This window comes from Perissodus microlepis, chromosome 13 (genome assembly GCF_051167445.1).
Source record: "Perissodus microlepis isolate ML-2025 ecotype Zambia chromosome 13, ASM5116744v1, whole genome shotgun sequence".
Taxonomy (NCBI): domain Eukaryota; kingdom Metazoa; phylum Chordata; class Actinopteri; order Cichliformes; family Cichlidae; genus Perissodus; species Perissodus microlepis.
This window is the reverse complement of record NC_140473.1, coordinates 20253903-20270995: the sequence shown is the minus strand read 5'-3', so window position 1 is coordinate 20270995 and position 17093 is coordinate 20253903. Positions and strand designations below refer to the sequence as shown.

Genomic DNA, 17093 nt, shown 5'->3' with positions numbered 1-17093 from the left:
ATTCTTTGTTTTTACATTCATCAGATCCCAATATGCCCAAATATCAAAGAGAAATAAAAAATGCAGGCAATGGAAGAGTTTGGGTCTTAGGAGGTTAAAGATAATAATTTCTCTGCTACCATTTTAAAATGACATTTCAGCCTACTAATTTCTATAAACATCTCTCTTGTCATTTCAGTTAATTAATTATTACATATAGATTATCTCCTACATTACTGACATTTACATTCATGGTATATGCAACATTTAAGTCAACGTTTCAAAATTAGTTGTTTAGCTTACAGGTACATACTTTCAACTCAGGCTTCAATGTAGCTCCGATAATCGAACCACTTACGAAACTTCTTTCCCCGCTGCAGTTTTTTAAATAATTTACTTGAGAATGTTTTTGGTTATATAACTGACCTTTAAGCTGCTTGCGACACCTGATGAGCTCCTTCATCAGTCTGGCCACCTCTGGATGTGCTGTCTTGTCATTGTATGCTGGCTGGAAAAAAAACACAAAAAGATATCTCACATTACAGTGGCCAGTCTGTTGCACTGGATACCAAGTAAGTGTTTTTTCAAAGTAATCATTATCACCAGCTTATTCCTCATTGTCTAACAAACCATTATGCTACCAATGTTCCAGCAGAGGGAGTAATTCATCCTTAGCAGCAACAGTTTAGAACTTAAATATCTTTACAGCACCCTGATGAAGCAAGTCTGATTCACTGCCTAACCTTATAATGCTTCTCCTGTTCAAAACACTCCTCAAAATGCCTGATCCTCTTCCTCAGCGTGTGGATGTGCCTGTTGAGAGCTGAGATGGACACGGTGCCCTCGCCTCGCTCTGTAAGGACACTGCAGCGAGCCCTTGAGACAAGAAGAACATATGCCCAATTTAACTCTACATCTGCACATTGGTCCATGCAATAAGGACTCAAAGGGTGTAGTTAAATATCACAAATTATAACAGCCAGTATGATTTTGTAAGGTATTAGCATTAATTATGAATAATAAAAAACATTTCCAAATTGCTTTTCATTTTTAACCTACAGCAAGAGCATAACATGAGAGGATTCCATTTATGAGCTACAAATGTCAGCGGCAAAGAAGTCGTCTTACATGCGTATGTGCTGTGAGCAGGGTGGAGATGGAGCTGTGTCGGGGTCTAGATTGTAGCGTTGGCTGTGGCTGAGGTTGGGGCAACGTGGCGAGGGAACTGGACAGTCAGTCATCGTAAAACGGGAAAGGAGTGGGCTGGCGTGAGGGCCTGATGGGCTCGGTAGTGTATCCTCTCCAGAAAGTTCCTCTAAATAAGCGGAAGTGGAATGGACAGGACTGGAATCTGACAGCTGCGGGGACGGGGTGTGTGCTGTAGGAGAGAGCAAGAGTGAAGTAAAATGATAATTTTATGTTTATTAAAATTAAAGCTAGGCTAAAATCCTATCTTAATTTGCAAAATCTTAATTTATCTGTTTGTGACAAATCAGTAAAACAAGATTATTCGTGTAGCTGTTATAATCTTTATGCGAAAAGAAAATAAATACATGTTTTTAACAATGTTTAGCCCAAACAAAAGGATGAAAATAATAGAAATAAAAAAACCACGGACACCAGCAGCTGTAGAGTGATGCAACAATATTACCTTAGTTACCTAACTTAACAAGGAAAGATACACCCAGCTCTAAATAATCAAGCTCATACTTTGTGGCCAACAATTATTGACAGCAACATTACAACAGCTTTAATGAGCAAAATAAATGAAAGAAAACTGAGACTGAATTATATACCATAGGTAGAGCTGCAAGTTTAGTACATATAAAATAAAACCCATTATCTCACAAAGCTGAAACTTTAAAGTTTTTTTAATGTTTACAAATCATGTCATCTTTGCTCTTCAGTGCCAGTACAGTGTTTATACTGGAAGCTAAAAAAATCATTATTACTATTTCATTGTTCTTGTCTTACCAGGCGGTGATGAGTCGACTGTCTGCTGTTCCTGAAAAGGCGCTAACGGCAGGCTGTGGGTCAAATTCAGCCTTTGCGATTCATTAGACAGAGGCTGTTGCTGAGCAGGTAAGTTATCCTGAGGTTCGGGGTCTCCTGATGCTAAGGGAGGTCCCAAGTCAGCCTCCAGGGCTTGCAGCTTTAGAGAGGGGCTCTGGAAGCAGAAGCAAAACATAGCTTCAAGGATGTAGGTAGGACAGGATAGAGAGAAAGAAGCGTTTCACATCATGCTCAGGAATCTTGAGCAGTCCTTTCAAAATCTCTTCACTCTCTTCTGGTCCAGAGTGTGGCTCAGTAAAGATTTGCAAGATGAGGTGAGAAGAGTGGTTTTGTCGTCTTCCTGAAAAAGGTATGAGTCAAAATGCAGAATACAGCTTTACAAGCAGGCTGCTTGTTTGACGTACGAGGAACAGAACACAAGTCTTTAGATTTCCTTGTAGCTATGAAAGGTTACTGCAAATGATCGCTACAAGCAACACATTTAAGAGAAGAAAAAAAATCGAATTCCCACAGCGGTCACCCCCCTCAGCTCTGTGAGCAACTACAAGCTGGTCAGCAGTCAACCTGCAAGATACGAATCCGTTTGTCAGTCAGATTCCTAATATGCACCAGCATACAGCGTGGGATCTCTGATGAGCAATACACAGTAATTCCATTAACTGTGTCACCGTGATTCCCAGATCACCTGATCCGCCTGTTTGTGGGCAGTGTATGATAATATGGCAAGCCCCCAGAAGAGATATCACATCCCTAAATCCACATGGTTTTCCTTCAAACCGGCATTCCCAACACTTCTGCTGCTGATCTGCCTCCACATGGATTATTCATCATGCACGGAAGAATAGGGGCGGCAGGAATACCTCTTCAGTCATTGCGTGCGATGTGGGGGCGTGTGTGCAAGAAAAGAGAGAGGTTCAATATATGACGAGGTGTTTCCACAGCAACGTCAAGCCGAAGCAAGGAGTCTGTTTAATGGAGCTGCGGGGAGTCACGAAGCCGTTTGCCTCGGTGAGTGTGTGCAAGTGGGTGCATACGCAGTGAATTCTGATGCTGATATGCAGAGTGAAAAAAAATAATAGATTTGTAACTGCGCCACCCCCATCATCAATATCATTAACAGCAGCAGATACAGGATTGGCTTCTTATTTCTACACCTCCTTGGTTGTTCATTCATAAAACAAAATTTGAAAAAATTAAATACAAGGCTTTGTGCGTCACAGAGGAGGTGGAAGGATGTAAGGGAGGGGAAGAAGTGAGGCTATCATTACTAAACCAGAGAACCCACAGTCACGAAACCTTGCTCCTATGTATATATATATATATCCATCCATCCATCCTCTTCCACATACATACACACAAGCACAATCGATTGCAGCATCACTCATCCTGGTGACATAAATAGTGTTGACTTATGTATCTATAAAGACCATGAGGGAGGAGAACTTACGTCATTTCTTGTGTTTCTCCCTCTGCAATCATGATGCCTGTCAGGAGAACCGTTACATCCTCCTCCTCCTCCTTTTCCCCTCTGAAGGAACAAAGAGCTTAACCAATGTTAATATCCCCTTCCCAAAGCCTACTTACTGACACATATCAATGTGGGCAACCGCACACTTACCGATGTGGAAAATTTTCAATTATAATGATACATAATAGAGACATAAAAAATAGCTCTCCAGTTATTTTTGATCACCACACAGACTTATTTCATTCATAGTTTGAATAGTTTCTTTGAAAAAAGTTAAGATGACTTTGTAATCAAAAATTCTAACAGATTTTAACAGATAGCAATTGCAACACTGTCATCACCATCATCCAGCTGTGCGACCTCCAAATCTAAAAAGGGGCATTGTGAGGGTATTCAGTATTTAGCTACTGCTCAGATGACTACGTTAACTACTTTGGGTGCTTCCCTTCATATTTATCTGGTATGAGAGATCACTTTTACAGTTTGATTTTGATCTAAAATCTTAAACAAGCCACCTGAACTTCAAGGCGTTCCTTCTTTCTCTGTCTCTCTCTCTCGTTTTTTTAGTGCACTACATTAAGCTAGCCTTCAGCCCAGGGCTTCCCTTTTTCTAGCTTTGTAAATCACTCTGGATGTTCTACACGTGCATTATAAATATATTCACTTTTGTGCAAACTGGCCTAGCTGTCACAGAACAGTCGTGCTAGTGTAAAAAAAGAGTTTAAAGGAGAATGTGGAAATTATTTGGAGAGGGTAGCTATAATGTTTAAAGAGCCATATTTACCTTCCATTCAGACACTGTGGTTTTGTCTTCTGCCTTGGTGAAAGAGGTGAAAGAGACGCTGCAAAAGAAAATTCTGTCAACAAAAGGCAAATACAACTGAAATAAATACATGGCCGCCAATTTAATGCTTTGTCTGTTATAATCAATACAGATCTGCTGCTCTGTGGCCAGAGGGTTAGCTGGCAATGCCATTAGGGCCATGGCTTATTCATGTCTGACATCAGTGGGACATAACAGCAATGACCTATCTGTAAACAAAAATTCAGCTTGCCACTATAGTAGGTCAGTCACATCCAGCTAGACGGTCTGTTCCACGTGAGCCCCTGTGGCGTGTCAGTGTTATTTAGACTGGAATCATATCAAAACCATGACTGTGAGCAGGACACTGTTCCCATAACCCATTTCTAAACTGACTGCAGGGCTTGGAGATGAGCTGAAGTAAGACGAACCAAGCAGCAGTACAAAGGGGAAAAAGCTATTATAGAATCATGTAACATTAACGATCACACAGAGACTACTAATATAAATCTTATTTCTCTCTGATTTTTAGAATAATGTTAAAATTCGATTGGGAGGAGTCTGAAATTTGCAGTTTCACTTTGACTTAAATGTTTTTGCTATCTGCCATGCCTCATAAACAAACAGGGCTATAAAGCATACAAAGCAAATAAATAAATAAATGAATAGCACAGCTGGAAAAAAACATCATCTTCTGTTATGTGCATGAAGAAACCTTCCTCTCACCTCTCTGTGGGCTGCTTCGGTGTTTGGGCATTGCTCTGCGTTTCATTCTCTGAAATAGATGACAGGTGGCCTGTGTCTGCAGAAGCCTGAAATGCAGTTTAGTCCAAGTCATGCAACGTTATAGACACCTAGTGAGCTTTTATAATGCTGTTACTAAACAGTAGAAATCAATAAAAAAGGAGAAATAAAGCAAACTTGTGATAAAATGTGAAAAAAAAAACAATACACACCGCAGAACAGTCATCATTTAGAGATGAAGAAAGGACCTTTCCATCTTTGACCATGTCTACTTCATACTTGTCTTCTTTCTTCACTATGGAGGACACCTCCACCTGTGATAAGGTTCTGTTGATGATAAAGAGAAATGGTTGAGAAGGCTGATGGGAGAAACTAAATATTTTTTTTATCTTCTTGTGATAATATGACCAGGCATAATGTTGATGTGACCTTGTCAAATAGTTCTCAGGCAAGATCCTGAACCCCAAATTGCCCTTGATACATTAATCAGAGTGCACTTTGTTGTGGCTCTGAATGAATAAATGTGGTGAATGTGGCCTGTAAAAAGCGCTTTGAATCCTCTGTTAAAGTTAGAGTAGAAGAGTGCTATATAAGCACCATAATCTCTGGGTAGAAAATGGGTAGACATGTAGGAAATATACTCACCCCAGGGTGGTACACTCCATCTCTGGCAGCTCCCCCTGTGTGCTTTGAGATGGTCTGTTCGGTGGATGTTGCCCTGGCCCTGGGTCAGTGGGGCAGGAGAGCACACCGCCTGCCTCCACACTTTCACTGTTCTCCTCCAGAACCTCCTGGTCTGCAATCAGCTTCTGAATGTCAGTGCTGACGTCAAAGCTGTTTTCACAGCCCTGCACCGGTGTGTCAGTACTATGAAGAGACAGAGAGAAGAGTACACACGAAGAGAAGATGAGGCGAGACAGAAAACACTTTCTATTGAGGAACCCTATTTAAAGTGTTAATACATTTTAAGTAATGATTTCATGAAGAAGCAACGAGAGCAGATATTTTGGAGCTAGCTAAATACTGAATTTTTTACCAAAGGCTTGGTGAACATTTTCATCTAAAATGGTACTAACAGAACAATCCGCTGTAGAAGAACAAATGGTCTAGCTAAAAAAACACAATGCAAATGTTCCCGTAGAGAAGGAATAACTAAATTGATAGCAGGCATTTTTACAGGAAGGCAACTTTTAATAATTTTTCTGGCAATAGTAAAAGATATATTAACAATGTGACCATTTTCAGTCTAGCACATTAAAATGCAGGGAATCTTTAATACACTTAAAGACAGCAAAGAACAAATAAAAATGTTAAATACATCAGTAGGGTACAAAATAAAATAAAACACATTGTTAAATCAAGGAAAAATAAACTAAAGTATATCCTTTTGCATTCACAGGAGTAAAATCGAAAAAACAAACTTGTAAGTGCATTATCACAGGGCTAAGAGGAGTTAAAATTGCTCATCTCTGCAGGAAAACATCCAGGAGGTCTGAATCAGCAGTGCCTGATCTAATGTTACGCCACGACATGTCTCATAAAACTCTGATGAGCTGCCCTCAGCAAAAACAAGCACAACTGATTTACCTAAATGAATTATGCTTCAAGTTTCCCTTTTTTAAACATCCACTATATTAACAGAAGCTAGTGAACAGCAGCAACAACAGCTATCAGAAAACTGCAGACAACACCAAATCACCAAATAATGTTAACAAAACCCTAAAACACACAAATTAGTCAGGTTATCTGTGACTAGACTTCTGCTTTGAGTGATACCAGCAGCATAACCTTTTTATGGATGAATGATCGCTGCTGCAAAGCAAATACATCTGTCCACTGGGTCTAAAGCTACCTTGCATGAACTCACTCACTTGCAGAAGACTGTAGATCCATGGTTGTTGTCCCTGATGCTGAAGCAGATGAGACAAGAAAACATATTCTGCCAAAGCCGATTAACTTACAACATTATGCAGTTTACCTATGACAGTAAACAGTTTGCTGCTTTGGGTGGATGGAGAAAGTCAAAGACATAAAGAAAAGAGAGCACAGATGATGGGTGCTTAATGATAAAAAAAAAGTAGCGCCCAGAGCCAGAGAACTGACCCATCATGGGTACCCAGGCTCATACACACAAACAAGAATGCATGCACACAAACACACTTCAGCATTCAGCTGTGCACAGACAGAAATTTGAGCTCCCAGACAGAAACACTTGGTTACATTCAGGGTCAGCAGTGCCAGTTCTGGCACAGCAGTGGGTGGAAGTAGGCCAGAGATGCTAAGAGCCGAAAGGCAACACAAACTAACAAAAATAGATACAAGGTCGCAAATGGGGGGTACTTAAAATCATGCCTAAACACATCAATTACACAATAAATATTTAACAAAAAAAAAAAAAAACATGACTCAATAAGGAAGATAATTCATTGGCCAATAAAAATCCTATTACACAAAAAAACTTGAAACTTGAACCTGAAAATGAGAATTTTATGAGTTCCTTATCTATGTCATGGGTGCCCTGCAAGGACCTGTTCGGGTGGGAATTTTATTTTCCCCTCAGTTTGCTGCCTGTACGTTGGAGTTTTTCCCGGTAGATGAGAGGGTTTTTCCCCTGCACCGTCAGGTCGGGCCTCTGGCAGCCTTTGAGATGGTCTGTTTGGTGGATGCTATCTTATGTGCTGAATGACAGTTTAGAATACCTGGCCTTCTTGGAGTCCCTGGGTGGGACGCTTGAGCGCGCCCCACCTAGGGAGTCCATCGCCTTACCAGGAAACTTAAATGGTCATGTGGGCAATGACATTGAAACCTGGAGGGGTCATTATTGGGAGGAACGGCCTACCAGATCTAAACCCAAGCGGTATTCTGTTATTGAACTTCTGTACAAACCACAGTTTATCCACACCATGTTCAAACACAGGGATGTCGATACATTAAGATGGTTCCCATCTTTAAGAAGGGGGACCAGAGGGTGTGCTCCAACTAGGCCATGTTCTTTAGCTGGAAAAGGATGGAGTGTCCCCTTCAGGTCAGGGATGAGTTACTACCCCAAGTGGAAGAGTTTAAGTATCTCGGGGCCTTGTTCACAAATAAAGGAGAGAGGGGAGCAAGAGATCAAGAGATGAATTGGTGCTGCGGCTGAAGTGATCCGAATTCTGTACTGGTCCATCGTGGTGAAGAGAGAGCTAAGCGTAAAAACAAAGTGCTCAATTTACCAGTCAGTCTACGTCCCTACCCTCACCTATGGTCACGAGCTAGAGTAGTGACCGAAAGAACAAGATCGTGGATACAAGTGGTGGAAATTAGCTTTCTCAGAAGGGTGGCTGGTGAGGAGTTCGGCCATCCAGGAGTGGTTTGGAGTAGAGCCGCTACACCTCCACATCGAAAGGAGCCAGTTGAGGAGGTTCAGGCATCTGACATCTCCTGGGTGCCTACTGGATGAGTTGTTCTCGGCATGTCCCACGGGAAGGAGGCCCAGGGGCAGACCCAGGACACACTGGAGAGATTATATCTCTCGGCTGGCCTGGGAGCCCCTTTGTGCTCCCCCAGACAAGCTGGAGGTGGCCAGGGACAGTGAGCTCTGGGCTTCTCTCCTTAGGCCGCTTCCCCTGCAACTGGGCCTCGGATAAGCAGAAGAAAATGGATGGATGGATACTAAAGAAAGACTGGAAAATATGACTGCAATGCGCTGACTTAAAGACACGATACTTTTTCTTAGAATCATTCAGTATATTTATAATATCATCTTATGTAATTGGAAAAAGTCAGAATGGACACCTGTTTTGAAATTAAACCCTTTGGAGATATAATTAGAGCGGGACTGCACCAAGGTCAAGACATGGCAAGACAGCACAGCATGCAAATGCCAGGCCTCTCTCCCAGTGACAGATACCAGTCTGGCATGTGCAGATGCAAAAAATAAATATGACCCCTTCTTGTTTATGTATGCAAAACAAAAATTAGGCATTTCTGAAACGAGGAGAAATGGAGGAGACAATGTGCTGCTACTCTTAAGTTAGGAAACAAATAAATGAGCTAAACACAGTTTCACTTCTTGTTACTGTATTGTAGATATTTAACCCGACTCCTATTTATCTACAGAAATGAAACTAATAAAAAGATAATGCTGTGTACCTTTGATTTCAATATATTTAAACTAGAAAGACAGTTGGAATGATTCAACATCTTCTGCCTGAAGAACAGATAAGAGTGGGAAGCTGTTGATGAAAAATTATTGATATTTGTTTGCCCTATTAGAGCTAAACAAACACTCAGATGCAGCGAGAACACATAAAACTGGCTTGGAAGCTTTGACAATCTTCTCGAAGCTTGTTGGTGACAGATCTTACAGCTCTGAATCAGTAGATGATTATATAAAATTATGAGATAACAAATAAACACAGGGTGGTTAATTCTTAGATAAGAACTCCACATTGAATCTACATTATCAGAATCAGAATCAGAATACTTTATTGATCCCTGGGGGAAATTATTTAACTGTAACAGGCTGCACGCTGGTTGGCGCATGCGCACTGAGTTTTATATATTTTATATATACAATGTCGGTGTCAATTTTATTTATGTAGCACATTTCACTGCATGTGCTTATCATAAAAGATAAAAACATAAACAAAACTATGTATCCTACAATGTCTTAAGGCAATAAAAACAACACAGTTATTAGATGTAACATGTGAGATTAAAAAGGTTTTGAGTCTGATTTTGAAAGCAGGCATATTTGTAACCGACCTCAGGTCAACAGGCAGCTTGTTTTGAAGACCTTGGCCACAGTAACTAAAACCCTCAGAACCCTTAGATCTAATTCTGGAAACAGTTAAAAGATCTATACCTGGTGATTTGAGAGGTCTAACTGGGTTATAGGCACCCAGCAAGTCAGCAATTTAGTGGTGGGGCTAAACCACTGAGACCTTTATGAACTAACAGAACGATTTTAAAGGTAATTCTGTGTTGAACTGTGAGTCAATAAAGTGAATTAGCAGTAGTGAGGCTGCTGCATTCTGAACAAGCTAAAAGTGCCCTAGTGATAATTTGAATAATTTAGCAAACAGAGTAGAGTCTAATCTGCTTGAAATGAATGCATGGACCAATATCTCAGACAAGTTCAGCTTATTCTGTCTTAAGGTAAATAAAACAAATCTTAATAAAACATATCGACAGCTAGACAGGCATGACTTTTGTGCATCAACATGAGTTGTGGAAATGGACTGAGGTCTTTGCTACCAACTCCTCTACATCCAAACTGAAAAAGACACGTACAAAATGTACATTTCATGCCTCGTACTGTAGCTGCCCAGCTACTGATGCCTGCTTTTTAAATTGACACAAGTTGGTAATGTAAGAACAATCTGATCACTTTGATATATGGCTGTGATCTTGATGTAATATTGAATTTTTCCTTTAGTCTTCATGAGCCTGATGTCATCTGATAACATCGTTGCTTCATCACAGAGTAAACAGCTACTAGCATTTATGCCTAAAATGGCAAGAACAAAATGTGCTTCAAACAGAACTTCCATTTACAAGCTTGCAGCAACAAACATTCACAACTGAAAAAGAAATACGTAGAGTCTCTCTGGGAGAAAATTTATTTGGTACTATTTTTACTGTCCATTAGACTGAAAGGTCAAATGGGTCAAGCTGTACAAGTAACAGAACACAAATATTGGTTGACAAAGTTACTGTAAGAAGGTGCTGCTCTGAAACCCACAGGTTTCTTGCCTTAAAAAGGCCTAAAGGGAAATCTATCTATCTATCTATCTATCTATCTATCTATCTAATGCCAAATACATTAGTGCTAGGTGACAGTACCTTTTGAGGTGAGTCTCCAGCCGTACTGTCTGGTTAGCAGGACTGGTTGATGACATGGCATTCTCCACCCCAAACCTGGGGACGCTGCTGTGGTCTGAGTAACAGCTGCTGGGTCGGACCTAGCAAGGACATCAACAGTAAACACACAAACTAGAGACAGACAACAAACCATTGAAGGAATCTTCTGCATTTACTACACAAGATTCTGCAGTTTTAACTGCTTCCAAGTCAGCTGAAACATCACAACAAAGGTTTTACTGTAATAGAGCGGCAATAAATCCTACTTTCAGTTTAATGCATAACATACAATAAATAATATATGATAAAAACGGATGAATAATGTTACTGCCTATGGCCCACAAAATGTATTAAAAATATCTGTAAAATTAAAGAACGTCTTCTGAAGAAACAGACAGACTATTCATAACGTGACACACACTGAATATCATGAGCTAAAAGGCTGGTAATAACTAACACTACCATGTAAAACTGCTATATTTGATGGAAAGAGCTGTAACATTAATTCAAAATAGATGCATACATCTAGTTTAAAAAAAACTGGATTCACCTCAAAGTGTGAAAGAGCAGAGAGGACAGGAGGAGGAGGTGAGGTTGAGGCAATTGAGGAGCCCACTGAGTCCTCCGCTGGGGCTGGAAGGAGAGCCTTTGCATGCCTGAGGAGATGGAGCAACAGGGCATTGCATACACTTTGCTCCTCCAGCATCCTGGGTCCTTCTGCAACACTGGAAAACAAAAAAGAGAAAAGGGAACAAGATCACAACGCAATACATACATACTGTATGATGCACTGTGAATTCTAAATGTCTTCCATTACATGTTGTAAACATATTGGAAATGGGCCCCATCTAGTGGACAGAGGCTTATACATCAGTAAACTGAGATAAATTGAGTGCATAAGGGGGCTCTATGCACCCAGCATTGACATTGCCCAGTGACAAAAACAACATCAGTAAACAACTATGAAATTTCACTTTGGCTTTGGAAACATCTACTTAAATTACATTTCAGATAATCCTGTACAGTGTGGAAATCCCACTTTAGAATAAAATAGAATGTCTTGACATGTTTACATTACGCTGCAATTGCTTTTCAGTGTTATTGTTGACAGCTACATTTCAGTTTTTCTTCAGTGTAAACAACAGCAAAAAGTTCATCCCATATGAAGTGAGTGTGAAAATTTGGCTATGTATTAATAGATATAAGTCCACATGGCTTATATGAGAACAAGATCACAATGCAATACATACATTGCTTCGTCTCCCCAAGCTCTGCCTACTGCTTGCCGTTTTACTTTATGTATGCTTCCCGGATGTTTTTGCACTAATTTCCTATGATCGTCAAACTCTTTTGAATCTTCGACCATTGAACCATCAAACGCCGGACGTACACTTTCTCATTCCGCCAGAAACCTCGGAGTGCTTATGGATATTTCTTTTAAATTAAACAAGCAAGTATCTACTGTGCTAAAAACCAGCTTTTATCAATTACGCCAAATTTCCAAAGCTAAGCCCTATTTACCACATAAAGAACTCAAAAAACGTATCCATGCCTTCATCACTTGTAGATTGGACTATTGCAACTCTCTTTACCTGGGCCTCCAACTCTCCCTCCTTCAGTACCTGCAATTAGTCCAAAATGCGGCAGCACGCCTCTTAACCGGCACTAGAAGGCATGAGCACATCACCCCTGTCCTTGTTAACCTACACTGGCTTCCCGTCAAATATCGAATTGATTTCAAAATCCTTCTGCTCACTTTTAAAATTCTAAATAACCTGGCCCCTAGCTACTTAACTGATCTCCTTGAGCTGTACAAATGGTAAATGGCCTGTATTTGTATAGCGCTTTACTAGTCCCTAAGGACCCCAAAGCGCTTTACACATTCAGTCATCCACCCATTCACACAGACATTCACACACTGGTGATGGCAAGCTACACCCAAAGAGAGCACTAAGATCCTCCAGCCAACTGCTCCTAATGCAACCAAGGTCTCATTTAAAAACCAGAGGTGACCGTGCATTTGCCATCGCTGCCCCTAGACTCTGGAATAATCTCCCAGTCGAAACCCATACTTCGGAATCAATTCAATAGTTCAAATCCCGTTTAAAAACACACTTGTTTAACTTAGCTTTTAAAACAAATTAGTTTGGCTTTCATTCGGCCTGCAGTACACCATGTAAATGCAATTTTAAATATAATTGTACTATTTGTTCTTTGTTCTGCCCACACTGCGGTTTTATTGTGAAGCACTTTGATGTACACTAGTCTTTTAAATGTGCTATATAAATAAACTTTGACTTGACTCGATGGCTGATAGGTCAGCATGGAAGAAGTGTGTCAGACACATTACATAACTGACACCTCCAAGGAAAGGAACAGGTTTAAATGACATATATAAAAGTTAAAGTGGCAGGCGCTCATAATAATGCATGTCAGTCAAAACCAAGGAACAATCAAAAACCAGAAGCTACTTTTTTTAACAAAGTAATCACTTTTGAACATCTTTTTGCAGTCTTTCATCCCCTAATGTTTTTCATTCAATCCACTCCTCTCAGATCTCAGGTCAGAAGCAAAACAGCACTGAACATTTTGCAGCTCTCCAAGACCATTTCAAACCTGCCTCCATATTTTTTTTCCAAACCACTGCTGCCAACTCCACACACCCTAACCAACTCTTTGTACTCAGCCTAAAATCACCAGATATTTTCCCCACAAATCCAGAACTTTATGACTAACACCACATTCCACTGACATGACGTTAACTGTTACAAAAAATGGGAGCGGAAAAAAGGCAAAACTGAGAGTTTAAAAGATAGAGGAACTGTTTAAAAGATGCTGACCAATTATAATTGCGATGAAAACTCAAGCAAGAAAAGTCTAACTTTACACTTTTGCTCCCTAGAGTTTGTGCTTGTTTACAGTGATGGCTGACTTCTGTAAACAGGAAGGGAGAAACAACCGGCAAAATCCTGATGACCCCTGTCTGTATCTTTATGTGACATATTCTGCATTATTAACCCCAGTTCACACCCATTTCCTTAAAGGGACCAACCCAGCTCCATGCAAAAGACACATAAAGCCACTGAGGCATCTGAACTGCTGCTGACATGTTGTAGTTTGCCATCATGACAAAAAGCCAGTGTTTTGTGAAAATGAAGAGAAACTAGAACCACAAACCTCTTCAAAACGAAATGTTAAAACCAAAACTTTTAGGCATGGCAGAACATACAATTTTGAGTCACTAAACTATCTGCTTAAGTGTTTATGTCACGCTGTAGCTTTGGTGAGGATTTAAATGTGGCATTAATAACTGCAACTTACTGAAACATACAAGGTCCAAAGATGGTTGCCAGATTTTCCACAGGCATGTGGTTTGACTGGCTGTGAGTGGCCACTCTGGATAGAAAGCAGATGAGGTAAGACAAAATATTGAAGTTGTCATCAGGGATTTGGGATAGTTTTTCTCTCAGACTTTGGTTCATCTCATCCTCATCTGTGTATCCTAAAAATAAGAAAAACACAAAATACAATAACATGTACATTTCAGACTTAAAGAGTTTATATCTTATAAACATATATAAATTTGCATGAGAATTCACACTGAATAGTTTTTTTAACATCACTTGTGTCTCTAGTTCTTTGGCATAAGCACTGTTAACAGGGGTTTCATTTTACCGAGTAAATAATTAATTTCTTACTCAGAGTACAATAGCCACCAACAGCTTGAAGTGCTGATACAAAGCAGAATGAATCTACATAAATATAAGATAGATTAAGATAGTTTTACCTAGCAGTTTATAGATAAAGTTTCCAAAGTGCATTTGCATATACATGTTTTGGTACTTAACAGTGAGGTTTTTGCAACTGTTTTCTCTGGATTTAAAGGCATCATAGCTGCTCATGTTTTTTCACATGTTCCCAGGCTGACTTTTAAGATCAGGCCACTGATCTGGTACAGGTACATTAGTTCCATCGCTAGTTACTCTGCTGTATATTTGGATTTGTTATCATGCTTCAGTATAATTTAGGTCACGGTACAAAATCTAAAGAAAAAAAAACTTATAGAACATGCTTTCTTTGTATGCCATACTCCAATTTTGTGTGAAATTTAAACTTTTTTTGTAGAATATTTTAAAAGGATATTTCAGTGAGGCTTGATAGCAGCAGGTAGCTTCTCAGCCACGCCAAATTTACTTTCCAGCTTTTTAAAGAAAGCTTGATGTGTTAAAATGGGATCAAGATGCGCATTAACATATTGACTGAGCTCAGCCTTGCTTGCATCAGGACTAACAATAATACTACCAATTTCAATGCAACCATATTTACCTTAGAGTTAATAAAATGTGATGCCACCTAATTGGCATTACCTGTTATGAACAGAACCAGCTGTTTGCGCTGAGGCTCAGGAATGAGAGGAACAGGGAGCTCCCGAAGGAAGAGTTTTAGTAGAGATGTTACAGTAGGGACATCTGCCTCATGGTCCAGGTCAACCCTCTCACCACTGTCCCACCGCTGCCTCAGCTGCCTGGTTCGCACCACTGACCCACACAGACGGAACAGACCTCTATGCTGTATTCCTGCAATGAGGAAAGAGAGTTAGTTAGGTAAGTGCACATTCAGGTGATGTTGCAAGAAAAAGCAAGGAAGAAATGAGGAATAAGGTGAGACTGAAAAGTGTGTGTGTGTGGGGGGGGGGGGGGGGGGGGGGGGGTAAAGCAATTACCATTCCTATCCAAGTAATCCACCATGTCTCTTAACACAAGGGGTATTCCGCAGACCATCTGCCCTTCCTCTCTCAGTGTTTCCAAAGCAACACCAAACACACACCTGGGTGCCTCTTCAGGCTCCGTAACCAGGGTGGGAATGAAGGGCTCTGGACTGATCTTGGCGCTGGGCCTCACAATTCTCACTGAAGACACGTCACTCTGCATGACAAGAGGAGGCACAATGCAGCTGACTCAGTCAAAGTTTTTTATTATAGTCAATAACCACAGATGGGGATTTTCTCTCTGTATTTTCTTTTCTCTTTTGACCCTTTAAAACCTGAACCATGAAATAACTACCCGAATCTTTAATTTTTTGATAATGGTGTGTTTGTTGACCCTTTAGACAAAATATATAAAAATATATCAAATTTTAATCTGCATATATATATATATATATATATATATATATATATATATATATATATATATATATATATATATATATATATATATATATATGAGTTTTAATTTGTATCACATTTTATCACATTTGCTACATAAGCCATATTTTTGCAGTTTAGTCATTAAAAATGTGTCATGCAATTTTTGAAGATAAAAAAAAAAGTCACGCTAATGATGTAGAAGTCTCAAAAACTCACAAAAACATATGTATCAAATCCGACACGCTGGGCTTTAAAGGGTTAAGAGTAGCCAGGTCCTGAGGACATCCTGAAAACTTCCCCATCTCTGCTTCATTACCTGTGAGTTGTTTGACTAGGACTCGTTACCCGTGGTGTTGTGAAAACGCTAGCTGTTTAGCATTAAAACTGCACACTCTCTCGGAGAAAATGCCATTTTTCCTCGATATAACGAGACCTCCAGGAATAAACGTTAACTTAGATATATCGGTCAACATTAACTAAATGTTTCCAGGTTATAAGAAGTTTTGTGTGGAGGTACATATATAGAACTTCGAGTGTTTCTCGGACTAACAACGAAAATGTCGAGAACACCGAAAAGTGGAATAAGACCTCAGGCGAAACTTACACAGAGCGATAATGAAGCACTCGCTCCCATGTTCAGCTCAGCGAACCGGGGCAGTTCTCCTTTTTTGAAATGTAGACAGGTTTTTCCCTCCTCGACATGATGATCCGCTCTCTGAAACTATCTGAAAGCCCGACGTACGAAGACTAATTACTGCCATGGCCCTCACATCCCAGTGTGCGAGGTGTACAACGGATGGGGAATGCTGTTGTTAAAATGGAGTAGTTAGCGTACTTCTTCTCACCGTTACGTTAGCTCCCCCCTGGAAAATATTGTTTAGGTTGCTAGTCACGTGACACAAGTGTAACCATGGTGACGTGTGGTAAGGAGAAGTCGAGCCCTTCAGGACCAGGATGCTGTAGCTTACTTTACTGTAGGTTAGATGCTCGGTGTCGGAATTGTATCCCAAATTGCCACCAGATCATTTTATTTGTAGAGGAGCTTAAGTGGAAAAATATATATCAAGATGTTTTGTTATGTTATTATTTATTTT

The 17093-nt window shown here is 40.0% G+C and overlaps 1 protein-coding gene across 3 annotated transcripts in view; it reads right to left on the bottom strand.

The window, feature by feature from the left end:
- Positions 1 to 17093, bottom strand: part of LOC146375091 (protein FAM13A-like) — a 20366-nt gene extending 3273 nt beyond the window's left edge. Inside the window, exons 1-16 of one of the 3 annotated variants that reach the window (XM_084949471.1) lie at positions 16604 to 17093; positions 15574 to 15775; positions 15218 to 15427; positions 14172 to 14352; positions 11401 to 11575; positions 10833 to 10951; positions 6878 to 6916; positions 5652 to 5873; positions 5219 to 5333; positions 4989 to 5074; positions 4245 to 4317; positions 3440 to 3520; positions 1954 to 2146; positions 1108 to 1357; positions 723 to 855; positions 406 to 487 (exon numbers count right to left, since the gene is read on the bottom strand). In XM_084949471.1, coding sequence (XP_084805597.1) covers positions 406 to 487; positions 723 to 855; positions 1108 to 1357; positions 1954 to 2146; positions 3440 to 3520; positions 4245 to 4317; positions 4989 to 5074; positions 5219 to 5333; positions 5652 to 5873; positions 6878 to 6916; positions 10833 to 10951; positions 11401 to 11575; positions 14172 to 14352; positions 15218 to 15427; positions 15574 to 15775; positions 16604 to 16633 — 2191 coding nt within the window. In that variant the 5' untranslated portion in view covers positions 16634 to 17093. The remainder of the gene's footprint in view (positions 1 to 405; positions 488 to 722; positions 856 to 1107; positions 1358 to 1953; positions 2147 to 3439; positions 3521 to 4244; positions 4318 to 4988; positions 5075 to 5218; positions 5334 to 5651; positions 5874 to 6877; positions 6917 to 10832; positions 10952 to 11400; positions 11576 to 14171; positions 14353 to 15217; positions 15428 to 15573; positions 15776 to 16603) is intronic. The other 2 variants (XM_084949469.1, XM_084949470.1) reach the window with 2 other exon arrangements.